Source organism: Fundulus heteroclitus, chromosome 17 (genome assembly GCF_011125445.2).
Source record: "Fundulus heteroclitus isolate FHET01 chromosome 17, MU-UCD_Fhet_4.1, whole genome shotgun sequence".
Lineage (NCBI taxonomy): Eukaryota > Metazoa > Chordata > Actinopteri > Cyprinodontiformes > Fundulidae > Fundulus > Fundulus heteroclitus.
Genome location: NC_046377.1, coordinates 17,804,519 through 17,820,996, shown reverse-complemented (window position 1 = coordinate 17,820,996; position 16,478 = coordinate 17,804,519). Strand labels below are relative to the sequence as shown.

Genomic DNA, 16,478 nt, shown 5'->3' with positions numbered 1-16,478 from the left:
AAAGAATGGGGCTTTTAGAGTTTATTCATGTTTTTTAATCTAGTGCTGAACATTTGTGAATCCGATAAAACATTCTAACTCACAGCTCAAGTCTCAAACAAGAAATTAAATAAACCAGAGCAATTTAAACAGCTTAAAATATCTCTGTTTCTTTCGATTTCCCCTTCTCAACAGTTCCTTGGGGCCTCAGAGCTCACAGCTTTCATCGAGGGCTACTTCCTGAAGAGCATGGTGCTGCTGATTGAACTCGACACCTTCAAGCAGCTCCTGTACGAGCCTGCTCCCGCTGAGAGCCCCGCCTCCAGTCCCGGCATCTGCTCCGACATCCTCCACGACCTGGAGAAGACCCTGGCCACTCGCATCCACTCCATCCACCTCTCCACCTCCAAGGGCTCCGTGGTGTGACCGCCGTCCGGCTCCGGAGCGCCCCCCCTATCCACCCGCGGCATCTATGTAACACCCATTCCAGCGAACGCTGTCCTGCCCACGTCAAACTGCTGTCGGACGATCGAACGCCAGGAATTCCCTTTAATTCTGCTGCTTGTTGAAGGTTAACGTAGACGTTTGTGACTAAACTTATTTTTTGCCTTGAGCTCCCGTCCCGACGGCTCCCGCTGTTCAACCACAACTCCACGTCCAAAGGATAAAAGCAGACCTGGCTCAATTAGACTGCATCATTAGGACTTATTCATAATAATTCAACTGTATTTCATACAGAACACGTGCATGAGATACATATTTTACACTTTTTTCACTCAGAAATTCAAATAGAAATTTTACCCAATTAAATCCAGCGCTGACGTGATCCATTTTCTGGAAAACGGAGGCCATGGCAGCAGCGAATATTAATCCCCGCTATACGACCACTTGAAATGACCCGTAGCAATGTCAGGAAGGCAGACTTTTCGAGGTGGACGTACTTTACATTTCAACCCGTCGGTGTGTTCTTGCTGGACACGTTTCACTGTGTTAAATCTGCCGCGTCGCAGAAGCCAAACCAATCACAGGAACTTCCGCCGTGGCCGCCGCAGCGGAGCCGAATTCAAATAAACACGGCTCGCTCGGCGAAATCTATGCTGACTGGTCCCTAAAACACGGATGTCTGACTGGGAAATCGTTTCTCTTTTTTGCATGACACCTCCTCTACTGAGCTGCCACTATGTTGCTTTTTTTTTATGCACTTATAGGCTTACTTCATGGACCACTTTTCTGAGGGGAGGTAAAGGAAATTGCTGCTTATTAACTTTTTATCCACCACAAGACGGAGCGGGATTCTGAAGATGGACCACAGGGACGTTTTGAAAGCAAAGTGTAGATATCTTCTGAAAGTTATTGTACTGGTTGTGATTTTTTTGTTTTGTTTTGTAAACTGGTATAAAATCCCCACACACTTGCTTGGCTGATGACACCAGTCCCACTAAACGTGCTCTCCGCTGTGCGTCCAGATTATGCAAAGTTGCATGTTTAATTCATCTGTGCGACTCCTGTGTTTGGCTTTAGACGTGTGGCACTGCACACAAAATACGACTGAGCGGGATGCTGGCTGTTCCAGTTTTAGTCAAACCCAAGAGTTTTCCACCTTAAATCAATTTGTTCTGAGGCATTCCAGCTGATATGGGTAGATTAAGAGATCCATGTCGGCCTCCGTTTGTGTAGAGGTTCTGCAGCATCAGCACTGACCCTTTTAAAGAAACATGTAGCTATTTAAATCTGCCATCTGCATATTAATACATTATTTTTAGCTGTTGTTTTCTGTAAAAAAAAACAAAAAACTAAACTTCTATTTTCAATTGAGAAAACCCACAAAATAATATTGTCAATGTTTGACCAGATTCTGGTGGATAAATTAGGTGTAAAACAATAAGGAGTGTCACAAAGCTGGTGGTGAATAGGGAAGATCTAATTGGAGGCAAAAGGGAGGTAGGAAGGGAGCAAGAATAAAGATGCATAATAACACAAAAGACAAGTTACAAAATAGGAACATGGAGAGAAACTCCACCATGTAGCTTTAAAGCTATAGCTGTTGGTAGTCCTGTTTAGAAACACTTTTTGTTATACTGGGTGAAATGGTCCTTCCGTCCTGTGTAGTCAATACATTATGAATTCAGAAAAAAGGAATGAAAAAAATCAGAGCTCTGTGAGCGCTGCAGGCCTGTAAAAACTCCGACCAATCCCTGCGATTTGGCCTGAATGGAAAGATCCAATCAGATGCCTTCATGTTTCATCCTGCCCACGCCCCCCTACCCCCCGTCCCTCCTCCTCCCCACGCACACATGACGTTTCACCGTTGCCGGAAATATTCAGCACATCCCTCCGCAGAAATACCGTGTTAAGCCTGGTTAATGCTTGATGCATCCACGAGGTCCGCGAGGTCCCCCCCGTGCGTCCAAATATTTCCACTCTGCGCACCTAGGAAGATTCCACTATGTGGGACTTACCCGCGCGGAAAAACATGACAAACGAGCAACACTGTAAAAAAGGAACTCAAAGTAAGTAAGATTTTCTTGAAATTTTTGTATTTTTCCTTGATTTGAGCTGGTAAATAAGACTATTTGCCAATGGAATAAGATTTTCGCACTCAAAATAAGAACAATTTATCTTCACCATCTTATTTCAAGTGCAGGATATCTAATTATCTTATTTTAGGGGTAAAAATATTAATTCCATTGGCAAACAGTTTTATTTAGCTGCTCAAATCAAAGAAAAATACACAAATTTCAAGAAAATTGTACTTACTTTTAGGTCCTTTTTGCAGTGAAGCGCCCCTTCTGGCAGAGGTTTGTAAATATAGACATCTTTATGATTCGACCCCAAAAAGATCACCGGGATCAAGAAATTGGTCATTTCTAGGCAGAAATCGGCATCTCTCTTAGAAGAAATTAAGAAGCTTAAATGTTTGAAACAAATGTGTCTTCTACTTCTACGTCTATTGGGGTGTAGTACTCTTGGCGTCTAGGAGTATAGGAGAATGGTGCTACTTCTGAGGAAAAGCCGCACGGAGCAACAATGCTGCAAACGTTGTGTCCGCACGTCACATTTCCACGCTGAATGTACGTGCCTGATGCATGAAGCAAACTTTAGCAGGAGAAGAAGAGAGAAGAGGAGAAGAACAAGTTTACTTACAGGTGATAAAGACATGATGTAGTTTGGTTGATGTCCAACCTCAAGCATCTGACTGTCAGATGCACGTTCAAGTTTTGGGGGGGGGGGGGGCATGGCTTTGAATGGAGCATTGACAGGAGGGGGAGGATGTGGTGAAGCAGGAGGTGCCAGTTTCAAATCTTGCTAGCTCTCCAACATTACCAACTATAGCTTTCAGCAGATTAACCAGCAAAGACCACTTCTTCCGGTTTAATGGAGGTAGGCAGACAACATGATGGTGCATTACCGCCACCTGTTTGAATGGAGAATCTGGGTCAGGATCCTAAAATAATACATATATTTTTAGTTATTGACACACACACATATATATATATATATATATATATATATATATATATATATATATATATATATATATATATATATATATATATATATTCACACTTTCCATTTTTATATTTTCTACCGATGGGCAGAAGAGTCAAAATTTCCTCTTCTGGTGCAGAAGGTCCTGACCTCAATCCTTGATGAAATTTTGGTTTGATTGTCTACTTTTTGTTGTTTGAGCTACTTTTTGTTGTCTGAGCTATATGCAGCATTAATACGTCTGTATAGGACCTGAGAGCTAAGTGTCGTCCCACATCAGTGACTGACCTCACTAATGCCCTCCTAAAAGAATGGTCAAAGATTAACACAAACACGCCCCGAAAACCTCGTAGAACACCTTCTCAGAGAAGTTGAAGTTGTTTTAGCTGCAAAGGCGGGGACAACGGTATTATAGAGGCTTTGCATCAAGACTCTGAGGATGTTTTCCTACAGATGGTAATGGCCCCTTTCACAAAATCATGCATCAAAAGAAAAACAAACTGCATAGACATTTAGATCCAATTTATTACTTGGGTCTTTTGAATGGAGAGAAACAAAATATACCATCAAGTTAGCTACAAAGTAGCTTGAGGACAACCAAGCAGTGGTTTGGAGTGGCCATCCCAAAGCGCGGATCTCTGTCCTTTTGAATATGTTTGGCCAGAGCTTATTGACATGTGTGTAAGCAGGGCGGCATGTAAACCTGACCCAGTGACAGGAGGGATGGGCATAAATCCAAGCCAACTATCATCAGAAGCTTGTGGAAGGACGCCTCGACCATTTGACCCAGGTCAAACAGGTTAAAAGGCTGTTGCACCAAATACTGTCTGAATTTAAGAAATAAAATACAATAAAACACTGCCTCTCTTTTATTTAGGAAACAGGAATAATTTTGGTAATTCTAACTGAACTAAAACTGAAAAGGTTTATTCTGAATTAAATTCAGTGTTTCTTTACTTTTTCTTTTTTATTTAGTTGTGTCTCGGTGCTGAAAGTCTGCAGTAAACTCCCAATTCTAGTTATTTACAATTTTTTACACAACTGTTTGTCTAATATACAATATTATTTCAATTATTTCAAAATAAATACCAAATAACCCCCCCCCCCCCCCCCCCCCCGAATGCTAACAGAGTTTCCTGATATTCAGCAACAGACCACGACTTCCCGCTTCTTTGAAAAGTTCTCAAGTTTTATGCATTCAGTCGTATTTTAGCATACCACTGAAACGTATTTAATGAATGTAACACGAAGCGGCTGGAGGTCGACCAAGCATGCAATTTTTCCAGTCCAGCGACAGACCAAAAAAAGTTTCCGTGTGGCCCGCGATGCTAACGTCGAATCACTCATCATCTGTTTGTTTCACTGTCAATCACGCTTTATATTCTTATGAAATATAAATCTTCTCACCTCAAGCATTGTAGCACACTCAAAATTACTTCAATATTTTAGCTTTTTTTGGGCCCGTTTACAAAGTTTTAGAATAAATGAAGTTCCGTAAACATTCTCAGAATATAAATGTTATAATACAACTTTATTTTCCTATCTACATAGCAGTATATATATATTTTATTTTACATTCAGCGGTTTTATTTTACAAAACGAAAAGATTATATTTAATAATGCTTTAAGATGTTTAGAAGAAGCAATATTTACATCTGATTGTGCTCCCATGAGGTTAGCTATGGTGTAAATGTGAGCTAAAAGAGTCGTAACTCAAACAAATGAGTGTCTGAATATCGCTTAACTATATAGATATATTTTTGGTTGAATATCTGTGGCGGCCCATGGGGGACTTTTGCTTTAAAGAGTTTAATGTATATTAATAACTAATGAATCATTACATATTTTAACGGACACGCTTTATTTGAAAGTTATATTTAACCTGATGCAAACCAAGGTTCATGATGATGTCAAGCACTTTTCGTGCCAGTGTTACTGTAGCCTCACACAATCAGAGTTTTACCAGTGAGCTTGAGTTAAAGTCTTATAGTGACCCAACGGCGGCTGAGTAAAATAAAGTATGAACAGAAATTCTAAGATTTTATGCTTATCTGTTTTTGTTAGTCTTAATGTTATGCCAGTAGCAAAAAAAACCTTAAAAAACACCTTAGCTTGTCCCATTTCTGGCATTTCTGTCCCAAATCTGGGTTTGAAACTGTAGAATAAATGTCGGTTTGCATGGCTCTTCTTGTTTAATGTTGTTGGGAATGTGTTCTGTACAGCAGCTTTGTCTAAACGCCCTCCTTTGTGTTTGTCTGAGCATTTACTATCCTGCGTATTTGTTACTGGTAATATACCTAATTTTTCCTAGACACAGTGATAACTTGCATGGGTTAGTTCAAATCCACATGGGGATGAAACTTTTAATACTTTTTTTTTCCTTTGAAGGGAAATGTACATTGTACAAATTATATATATATAAAAAAATATAAATTATACATGGTGTAAGAAGCAGAGATGTGGTGGAGTATAACAACAAAGAGAAATGTTACGCTCATGCTACGGTTTCTGTCGTTCCATGACATGCTATTGTCGAAGCTAATAAAGACCTCAGTTTAAAAAAAAGAAACATCTGAAGCCTTTTTTTAATCTTTTTTTGGGTATCATTGGAGGCAATCTTAGTTTACCCCACTCTTGTGTCTCTGCTCTGTCTTCTCTAACCCCCAGTCGGTCGAGGCTGATGACCGTTCATACTGAGCCCGGTTCTGCTGGAGTTTTTCTTTCCACTGTCGCTTCATGCATGCTCAGTATGAGGGATTGCTGCAAAGCCATCAATAATACAGACGACTGTCCCTGTGGCTCTACGCTATTTCAGGAGGAGTGAATGCTGCTTGGAGAGACTTGATGCAACCTGCTGGGTTTCCTTAGAGAGGAATATTATTTTTGACAAATCTGTATAATCTGATTGAATTTGACTTTGGAAAGTGCCTCGAGATGACATGTTTCATGAATTGGCGCTATATAAATAAAATTGAATTGAATTATATATATATATATATAATGTGTATGTGTGTGTGCCACTAACAGTGGACATTAACCTGAAGATACCAACTCCATGGAGATACACGGTGGTGGCAGCATCATGCAGTGGGAATTATTTTCTTTAGCAGGGAAACTGGTCAAAGTAAATAGAAGAAGGAATAAGCTATAAATACAGTCCTATCCTGGAAGAAAACCTGTCAGAGGCTGCAAAAGAGTTGAGACCTTAAAAAATAGTGACCCATACAGCCGGAGGTACAATGCAATGCTTTTGATCAAAACATAATCATTTGTTAGAATGTCCTTTTAAGTCCAGATCTAAATCCATTTGAGAATCTGGGACTTGAAAACTTATGCTCACAGACACGCTGTGTGCAGTTTGATTGAGGTTAAGCTGTTCTGAAAAGGTGTGAAGAGTTTTGTATTTAGATGTGCAAAGGTGGTAGAAGCATCCCTCCTTAGACTTGCTCCTGTAACTGAAGGTATTGGTGGTTCTACTCTACAAAAGCACAACAAGCTTTTTATTTTTATACATAAAGATTTCTGAAAATAGGGTTGGCAAAAAAAAGTAGACAAAACATTTTACAAAACAAATCATAAAAACAGTACTATGGCCTCCGGATGGTGATGCCTACCTAATTATCACCAATTTATTCTGCTTTCTCCACAGTAAATAAACCCTCTGATAAATTAAGGTTAAACCCGAAGTGTGTTTTTAAACTTGTGTGTTCGTTTAACAGACTGCTGGACGGCAGAATGAAGCTAACAGGTCTTCTGCAACGGCGCATGCGCAGTTTGTGTGTACTGTTGCACCGCCCTTCATCTCCGGCTCTATGCTTGTCCCGCAGGTTTATATGAACGTCGACCTGAAACGGTCCCGAAGTGAACTGCTTATTCCAGTTATTAACTTTAAAGAAAATGGAGAGCCCGGGTCACATAGAAAAAGGTGAGCTAGCGGCGATGTAAACACTCTTTGTTCCTAACGAGTTATGAGTCTATGTTTTGGCGTGTGTGCGCCCCATTTTCAATATGGCGTAGCTTGATTTGAGATGTTGACGGTGGGTCGGTGCAATGTTGCTCCACCAGGAAGCTGCTGTGTGCTCAACTTAAACTTATTTATGCTGAAAGCTAACTGACTTCTATTGTTCGCCATGTTTAAACAAACTGGAAATTAAAAAAAAAAAAACTTAATTTCGTAGTTGTGACCGCTGATCGTAACGGCTGTTAAGTGCTGCGTTCAAGGGTTTCATTTTAACTGGTATGTTTAAGGGCAACTGTCGTCTGGAAGCAAAATTCCCTTTAAAAAAAAAAAGGCCAAATTTGTGTTAGCACTCCGTCTTGATCTGTTGGTAAAACTAATCGCTATCTGAGCTGTTCTTTAGTCGCTCCGGAACAGGTACCGCTGCTCTTCTGGTGCGTCGTACCCGGACTTTACCACCCTTTTGAACGCATCATGGATCAGTTGTGCCTGAACTACCTGGAGCTCCAAAAGGCCACGAAAAAGAAACTAAATTAGGAAATGAATACATAATCGTGTCAGTAATTAGCTCAATAACTGAAAGTAATTAACTGACTTATCATTATGTATGTGTGTGCTAAATGTAAGCAGTATAAATATGTATTTATTCACATTTTTATGCTAACACTGCTGCATTAAATCGTAAAAAAATATTCACAATATTAGGTCTGAACTGAGCTCACTGGGCAGGTGAACCAGTCAGACATTTGGTTCTTTTTGATGAGTGCCAAATATAGTTTTTTTTTTTTTTGTTAATTTTTTTACGTAAATTGTTTACATGTTTGCAGATTTCCAACTCTCAACATGTAGCTGGAAAAAAAAAAAAGTTGAAACTGTAAAACTCTTCGTGGTAACGACTTTGAGCCATCATCTTTGCAGTTTTTACTGCATTTGTTAGGACTTTTTGACTGTGTCCCATTAAAAGATGTTATAAGATCCGTGCCAGGTTTTTTTTTTTTTTAGTCCAAAACGAATAAACCACAGGTACTGATACAGCTGATCTCAAAACTGTGCATTATCTTGTTAAATGTCATGTTTTTTGTGGACCTAAAACTAATTTAATTACATTTTCCACTCATATAGTTTTAAATGCAGCTAAAAAAAATAACAAATCTGTTTAGGGGGGAAATAAACAATTATATAAAACAGACAAAATGCTCAACAACCTGGTTGCATAAAACCCTTAGAGTAATACTTTGTTTCAGTCCTGTTTAATTTAGTCACTGCAGTCATTCTTGACTTCACGCATGCCATCGGGTGTAATAATTTCGAATAACCTAAAAGCAAAGTTTAGCTTCTCCAAGATAGATTTTCCTGAAATTTTCTCCTTTTGCTGAAGTCTTAGCTTGCAGAGAAGTTACAATGTAGGAGTCTGAGGTGCTGCGTTGAAAGATTGAATCATTTTCCTCCCGATAAAAACGTCCAGGTCTTCTAAAATCTCCCCACTCTCTGTAGAAGAATGAGCCTCGGTTTTAAAGAACCAACTTTAAACTTTTAGACTAAAACAACGCTGCGTGTGTCACCAAAAGAACACCATAGCCTCAGTGAAGCACGGTAGTGGCAGCATCGTGATCCGAGTTTGCTTAAAATCTAGTGCCTCTCAGTCCAGAGTGGCTGTAGCTTTCAGTCGGCTTGGTTCTGAAACCAAGAATAATCTCAAACGTTTTTTGTTTTCAGAGCCGCCTCTCCGGTTACCGTCGCTTCGCCTCTTCGTTCCCCCGCTCCGGCTGGCCTCTGGAGCCATGTGGAACGCCGTGCGGAGCAGGAACATTCGCGACTACGGGATGGTGGAAGAGCTCATCAGCGCCGTCACGGAGAGCGTGCCAGAACTGCTGAGTCCGGTGCAGAAAGTCCAGCTCCTCCTTGGACTCCGAGCGCGGGTAAGCACAGCGCCGCTCGTTACGTCGTGCAAAGATGGCCGACGTGCGATGACGTGTTGGATCGCTTCCCGTCTCGCAGGCTGTCCTTGAGCTGTGTCGCTCCGAGCAGATCGTAGACACAGAAGCCGTGCAGGTGCACCTGAAACGGGTAAAAACCCTCCTGGCAACATGGGCGGCGCAGGTTGGCTCCTTAAATCATATTTTCTGGATCATTCGTCGGGTTTAGTGACGGAGACTACAGCTGTGTGCCTTGTCTCTGGTTCCAGCCGTGCTTTGAAAATTCCACTTTTCTCGACACGAACTTAGTGGAGCTGGTGGACCTGATGTTGAGGAGCCCCGAGGAGAAGAAGAGGTTCTTCCAGGTCTGTCCAGGTTTACACGAAGCAGGCCAGGATGCTGACGTCTGGGTCTTTCAGTGCATTGATGGGGGAACTTGTTATCATTGTCCTGCAGGATGTCTTCCCCACAGATTTTGGACCTGATTATGACAACGCTCTGCAGATGCTGCTGTTGGACTTTTTGTCCAGACTGGAGAAGCTTCTCCCGGTACCCGACTTTCAGCAGGTAGAGGAGCTGCAGTCTTGCCACCTTTCACTCCTAACGTGTGTTCGGGCGCAGATTTGTTTTCCTCTGACTGCCTTCCAGACTGCATCCTTCCTCGGTGGAGTGCCGTCTGCCCTGGAGGAGTCCGCTCTCTCCGTGTGTGACCCACAGCACCTGGCAGAAGTTCTGCAGTACCACGCATCGCTCGCATGTCAGGATCCCTCCGGTGAGTCTCCTCTGTGTGTAACTGGTATGTTCTTGGTCGCAGCAGCTGCTGGGTATTCAGCTCGCATCAGAAGTTTCCATCGTCTGAATTAACCTCATGTTAATTTAAGACTTTTAACGTCTTTTTGTTTTTTTATCACTTTTCCTGTTTTTTTTTTTTTAATTATTATTATTCTGTCACCGATTTTAACAATTTTGGTATCAAAATGTTCATCTCGTTCCCGACATGACTGCTATATCTCATGGTTATGCTAACTTTTATACTTTTTAAAATATTTCACTTTTTGTGCGTTTTTTTTTTTTTTTTGTTTGCTCCCATTGAAATCAATGCAAATTCCTTCAAATTCCTTCAAATTTTTCATATTCCTTCAAATTTTTCATATTCCTTCAATTCTTAAAATTTTTCAAATACTTCTAATCCCTTCAAATCTTTCAAATTCTTCAAATTCCTTCAAATTCTTCACATCCCTTCAAATTTTTCATATTCCTTCAAATTTTTCATATTCCTTCAATTCTTAAATTTTTTCAAATACTTCTAATCCCTTCAAATCTTTCAAATTCTTCAAATTCTTCACATCCCTTCAAATTTTTCATATTCCTTCAATTCTTAAAATTTTTTCAAATACTTCTAATCCCTTCAAATCTTTCAAATTCTTCAAATTCCTTCAAATTCTTCACATCCCTTCAAATTTTTCATATTCCTTCAATTCTTAAAATTTTTCAAATACTTCTAATCCCTTCAAATCTTTCAAATTCTTCAAATTCCTTCAAATTCTTCACATTCCTTCAATTTTTTCATATTCCTTCAATTCTTAAAATGTTTCAAATACTTCTAATCCCTTCAAATCTTTCAAATTCTTCAAATTCCTTCAAATTCTTCACATTCCTTCAAATTTTTCATATTCCTTCAATTCTTAACATTTTTCAAATACTTCTAATCCCTTAAAATCTTTCAAATTCTTCAACTTCCTTCAAATTCTTCACATTCCTTCAAATTTTTCATTTTCCTTCAAATTTTTCATATTCCTTCAATTCTTAAAATTTTTCAAATACTTCTAATCCCTTCAAATCTTTCAAATTCTTCAAATTCCTTCAAATTCTTCAAATTCCTTCAAATTCTTCACATTCCTTCAAATTTTTCATATTCCTTCAATTCTTAAAATTTTTCAAATACTTCTAATCCCTTCAAATCTTTCAAATTCTTCAAATTCCTTCAAATTCTTCAAATTCCTTCAAATTCTTCACATTCCTTCACATTTTTCATATTCCTTCAATTCTTAAAATTTTTCAAATACTTCTAATCCCTTCAAATCTTTCAAATTCTTCAAATTCCTTCAAATTTTTCATACTCCTTCAATTCTTAAAAATTTTCAAATACTTCTAATCCCTTCAAATCTTTCAAATTCTTCAAATTCCTTCAAATTCTTCACATCCCTTCAAATTTTTCATATTCCTTCAATTCTTAAAATTTTTCAAATACTTCTAATCCCTTCAAATCTTTCAAATTCTTCAAATTCCTTCAAATTCTTCACAGTCCTTCAAAATTTTCATATTCCTTCAATTCTTAAAATGTTTCAAATACTTCTAATCCCTTCAAATCTTTCAAATTCTTCAAATTCCTTCGAATTCTTCAAAAACTGATACTACTACTACTGCTACCTTTCAAATTTTAACATGTTCAAATATCCTTCAACTATCTCCAATTAGTTCAGCTCTTTCATAACATTCTTCTAATCCTTCAGCTGTTGTCCTCTCATGTTCATGTTGGTTCTTCTTTCATTTCGGCTAGTTTTTTTCTCTTCTGCGTGGATGTTCTGCATCTTTTGTTCAAATCATTCTGCAGATTAGCATTCTCACTCGCTGTTACGCAGGAACAGCTTTCTCTAGTTAGATTTATTTTTTTCCTCTTCATCATTTTATGTTGAACCAGCACTGAAAGAGTCCCACAGCATGATGCTGCCACCGCTATGTCCGATAGTGCTTTGGTCTAACAGCCTGACCTTTATGCTACACCACTGTCAGTCTCATGGCGACCTAGAAAAAAAGCCGCTTCTCTGAAGTTGAAACCTTTAAGCGCGATACATTTTCAGTTTCCACCACATGAAGAGGCTTTTAGCCAAGCCACCGTCCACAGTGGTGCTGTTCACAAAGTGGATCACTGATGATGGAGGATGACTACCCGTGGGTCCGAACGGACATCAGTCTGGCTTTGAGATGGATAGTGCAGGATAACACGGAGTGTCTGAAATGATCCAGATCCCGACTGTTCTTATATGTTTGAGAGAACTTTTCATTTAAATGAACTGCACCAATTTAGGAAGAAGAATGATGAAATGCCACAAAGAGTCGAGTAGAGTTGCGACCTCCTAAAGGAAATTACATATTAGCAGATATGCATGTACATGTTTGGGCCAGAAGATTGTCCAAAAGAACTAATGGTACGTAAAATGTTCTTGAAATTAGTGTATTTGTCCTTTATTTGAGAGGGTGAATAAGATTATCTGCTAATGGAAAAAGATTTTTGCACTTAAAACAGGTACAACGCATCTCAATCATCATATTTTAAGTGCAGGATATCTAATTATCTTGTATTGGGGGTAAGATACTCATTTCATTGGCATATAATCTCATCTACCCGCTCAAATCAAGGGCCAGTACACTCATTTCAAGAAAAGTTTACTTACTTTTTGTTTCTATTTTGCAGTGAATGTATGATTTGAATCTGTATGAATTAGAAGAAGCAGCTTGTGCAGCCCAGGAATAGCGTAGATCAAGGATGTAGGAGAGTTGCTGGATTTAACGGTTATAACAAACGGCTTCCTTTTATTTCCCCACAGAGGAAACCCAGACCCCTCCCTCCTCCACCGGGACCTTCATCCTGTCATCCCTGTCTCTTCCTCGGCTGGACCAGGTTGTGATCAGTTCCGACCCGATACAGACGCAGCCCTTGCCGGAGCTGCTGCCAGACTGCTGGGCTGTAAAGGTGGAGGAAGAAACTGTGACACTGGTGGATGATGTTCAGCCTGCAAGTCCAGCTGAGCCTGACGGTCCTGGAGGACCAAATGTGGATGAAACCGTGCAAGAAGCACCGCGTGGGGATCCGGTCGAAGCCGTAGAGCCTCCAAACCCTCAGCAAACAAAGTGGCTCCGACTGAGACCAAGGGTTAATAAGAAAAATCAAGATTCAGCTAAACCTAAAAGGGTGCGAAGGAAACACCACAACGGTAAAACCTGCCCCGTGTGCAAAAAGATGTTCCCGCGCGCCGCCGGCATGAGGCGGCACCTGGAGATCCACAAAACCAAGCGGGACTACAACCACAAGTGCGGCAAGTGCGACAAGCGGTTCAGGGACCAGTACGACTTAAAGCGACACATCATGCGCGTTCACGAAAGGGAGGAGACGGGCGACAGCGCTAAAGGCAGGAAACCCAGAGAGTCGTCCTCCTCGGAGACGACGACAAATAAAACCTGTCCTCACTGCGGGAAGTATTTCGCCTGGCAGAGTGATCTGAAGCGGCACATAGACACTCATTCAGGAGAGCGCCCGCATCAGTGTCCCCTGTGTGAAAAGAAGTTTAAAAATCCTTACGCCCTCAAGTCACACGAGAAGAGATGCCAAACCCTAGAGGGGAAAAGGGCTAAGAAGAGGGAGGAGGTTTGCTTGGACCCAGAGACGGACCTAGAGGATTCAGCAGAACCCGGAAAGTGTCCGGAGCAGGACGGCCACAGCGGCCCACCTCCAAGCACAGACCCGGTTCCGTATATGCTGCTCTGCGCCGACGCCTCGGCGAAGTCTAAAGTTTGTCCCATCTGCAGCATGAACATTAAGAACAACCGAGACATCAAGAAGCACTTGCGATCCCACTCCGAGGAACGGCCGTACGTCTGCCTGACGTGCGAGAAGGGCTTCAAGTACAAGGACACGATCAAGAAGCACCAAACGCTCAAAGGCCACGAGGGCATCAGGGAGGTGCAGTGCGAGAAGCTGGAGAGGCTTCTCTCTGAGGTCGACGCTCAGGGCGTTGCCGATACTGAAAACGTGGACCTGGGGGCGTCTGAAGATGCTCCAAAGAGTTTGCCCGTTGTGAACAGGTCCAAAGAAGGCCTGAAGGTGTGTCCTGTCTGCTCCAAGACCTTCAATATGATTAAAACGTTGAACAAGCACCTCCAGTCCCACAGGGTCGAGAGGCCGTATTATTGCATCCACTGCAAGAGGCGTTACAAGGACTTGTACGGACTCAAGAGGCACCAGATCTACGCAGTCTGCTACAACAAGCCCCCGCGTTACTCGCTCAAGAAAGGGCCCGGTCAAGGCGAGGCGAGCGCTCCGGATCTCCAGAAGGTGTTCGTCTGGTGCTCCAACTGCAGCCAACACTTCGAGTCCCTGTCCGCGCTGAAAGAGCACCAGGAAAGCGTCTGCCGGGCGGAGCCGACCGCCAAGAAATGCAACGAGTGCGGCAAGGAGTTCAAGAGCGTAACCATGCTCAAGGTGCACAAGAAGGTCCACAACCCGTTGTACTGCAAGGACTGCAAGAAGATCCTGGCGGACGAGCCGGCCTTCGAGCGGCACAGGCTGCTGCACAGGCCGATGCAGTGCACGATGTGCGACGAGACGTTCGTCGTCTCAAGGCGCATGAGGGAGCACTACGAGAAGCGGCACAGCTTCACGGGGCCCTTCCCGTGCACCCAGTGCGAGAAAACCTTCGTCCAGCTGTCCTACCTCATCATCCACCAGAGGATCCACAGAGGGGAGTTTCCCTTCGTGTGCGACAAGTGTCCCGAGAAGTTCCGGACCTCCTCCCTGTTGACGGTGCACCGGCGGAAGCACTCCGGGGAGAAGCCCTTCCTGTGCTGGCAGTGCGGGAAGTCGTACCGCGCCGCCTCGGACCTCTCCATGCACATGGGGACCCACTCCGAGGAGAGACCGTGGGCCTGCGATCGGTGCGACATGACCTACCGCACGAAGGCGCAGCTCAAGAGCCACGTGGAGCAGGTCCACCTCTGTATCAGGTTCACGTGTGCCACCTGCGGGAGGCAGTTCATGAAGGAGATGTCGCTGAAACGGCACGAGCTCACACACACAGGCGAGAGGCCCTTCCCCTGCGCGGAGTGCGGCAAATCCTTCCTGACGGGCAACGAGCTCCTGCGGCACAGCCGCTACCACACGGGCGAGCGGCCGTACAAGTGCGAGGTGTGCGGCAAGGCCTTCATCCAGTCGAGCTACTTGAAGATCCACATGCGCCTCCACACGGGGGAGAAGCCGTACAGATGCGACGTGTGCGACAAAACCTTCCGGCTGTCGAGGAACATGCAGAAACACCGACGGACTCACGACGGGAAGCCGAAGAGCTTCACGTGCGAGATCTGCGGGTTCGGTTTCGCCCAGAGGAAACTGCTGGACGAGCACGCTGCCACTCACGAACACAACATCGAGGCGGTTTATGCAAATGAAATTGAGCTGGAATTTCAGTAGGGATCCTGTTTTCTCCCTCGTAAACCTCATTTTTCAGACATTCCTATTTCTGTTTGTTTTATTTTAATATTGTTTGATCACAAGCTGGTGTTTTCTGTTGACCTTTTTCATTACTGTCTTCAGGTCGTAAAACTCTGTAGGAACGTCTGTGATGGTGCTGAATAAAAACTGTATGAAAAGGTTTCTTAAACAAATCCAACTTCTGTGTGGACTCGTCGCTTTTATGTAAAAAGCATGAAATGGACATAACTCAAACTAACCAGTCATTGTTTTGTCTCACTGACTGATGAAGCAGTCATCAAAGACCAAAAGAGTTACATTCAAATAAAAAAATAATTAAATATGTAGTTATGCCATAAAATTCTTAATATCCCTACTAGATTTTTTTTTACAGTAATCGGATGGGAAATGGCATAATTGAAATAAAATACATGCTTTTATTTTCTTATTTGTCTTGTGTTGAATGACAGTTGTAAAATCCAAAAGGTAAACGAGGTGTTAAATTTTTGTACTAGTGATAATAAACACAAACTATGATCATATAATTAAAATAAATATTATTTATATTAAAAAAATCTGTCTATAAATACTCATACAGGCAGTTTAAAAATTAAATTGGGTTAATTTATATGTAACCACTTTGATATTTAAATGCAGAAACCATTCATTATAGTTTTAATTCATTGTAGTTATCCATTATTTTAATTATTTGGGTATTTAGTTTTCAGAAAGTGATTAAAAGTGCTCTGATTAATTTTTTTTAAAAAAGGTACAGAGCTTTATATATTTTAACGTATAACAACGTAGACAGCATTAACGTCAAGAAACAAAGAAGTTTTTTTAAGATTATTGTACTTTATATTTTTTCCTAACGTACCAGGGTAAAATAATT

At 41.6% G+C, this 16,478-nt stretch overlaps 2 protein-coding genes across 3 annotated transcripts in view; both read left to right on the top strand.

Moving 5' to 3' along the window:
- Positions 1-1,961, top strand: part of LOC105934020 (ankyrin repeat and BTB/POZ domain-containing protein BTBD11-A) — a 229,384-nt gene extending 227,423 nt beyond the window's left edge. For both annotated transcript variants that reach the window (XM_012873835.3, XM_012873834.3), the window contains one exon: positions 175-1,961. In XM_012873835.3, the coding sequence (XP_012729289.2) occupies positions 175-405 (231 nt within the window). In that variant the 3' untranslated portion in view covers positions 406-1,961. The remainder of the gene's footprint in view (positions 1-174) is intronic.
- A 5,275-nt stretch (positions 1,962-7,236) lies between these two features.
- Positions 7,237-15,789, top strand: LOC105934002 (zinc finger protein 624). Its single transcript, XM_021322178.2, has 7 exons — positions 7,237-7,393; positions 9,143-9,345; positions 9,425-9,526; positions 9,612-9,707; positions 9,799-9,909; positions 9,991-10,114; positions 12,951-15,789. The coding sequence occupies exons 1-7, from the start codon at positions 7,366-7,368 to the stop codon at positions 15,584-15,586; spliced, it is 3,300 nt and encodes a 1,099-aa protein (XP_021177853.2). The 5' UTR covers positions 7,237-7,365; the 3' UTR covers positions 15,587-15,789.
- The last annotated feature ends 689 nt before the right edge of the window (positions 15,790-16,478 follow it).

Coding starts and splice junctions, on each gene's coding strand:
- LOC105934002 (XM_021322178.2), top strand. CDS start 7,366: ATGGAGAGCCCGGGTCACATAGAAAAAG. Junction 7,394..9,142: donor CCCGGGTCACATAGAAAAAG/GTGAGCTAGCGG, acceptor TTTTGTTTTCAG/AGCCGCCTCTCCGGTTACCG. Junction 9,346..9,424: donor TCCTTGGACTCCGAGCGCGG/GTAAGCACAGCG, acceptor CCCGTCTCGCAG/GCTGTCCTTGAGCTGTGTCG.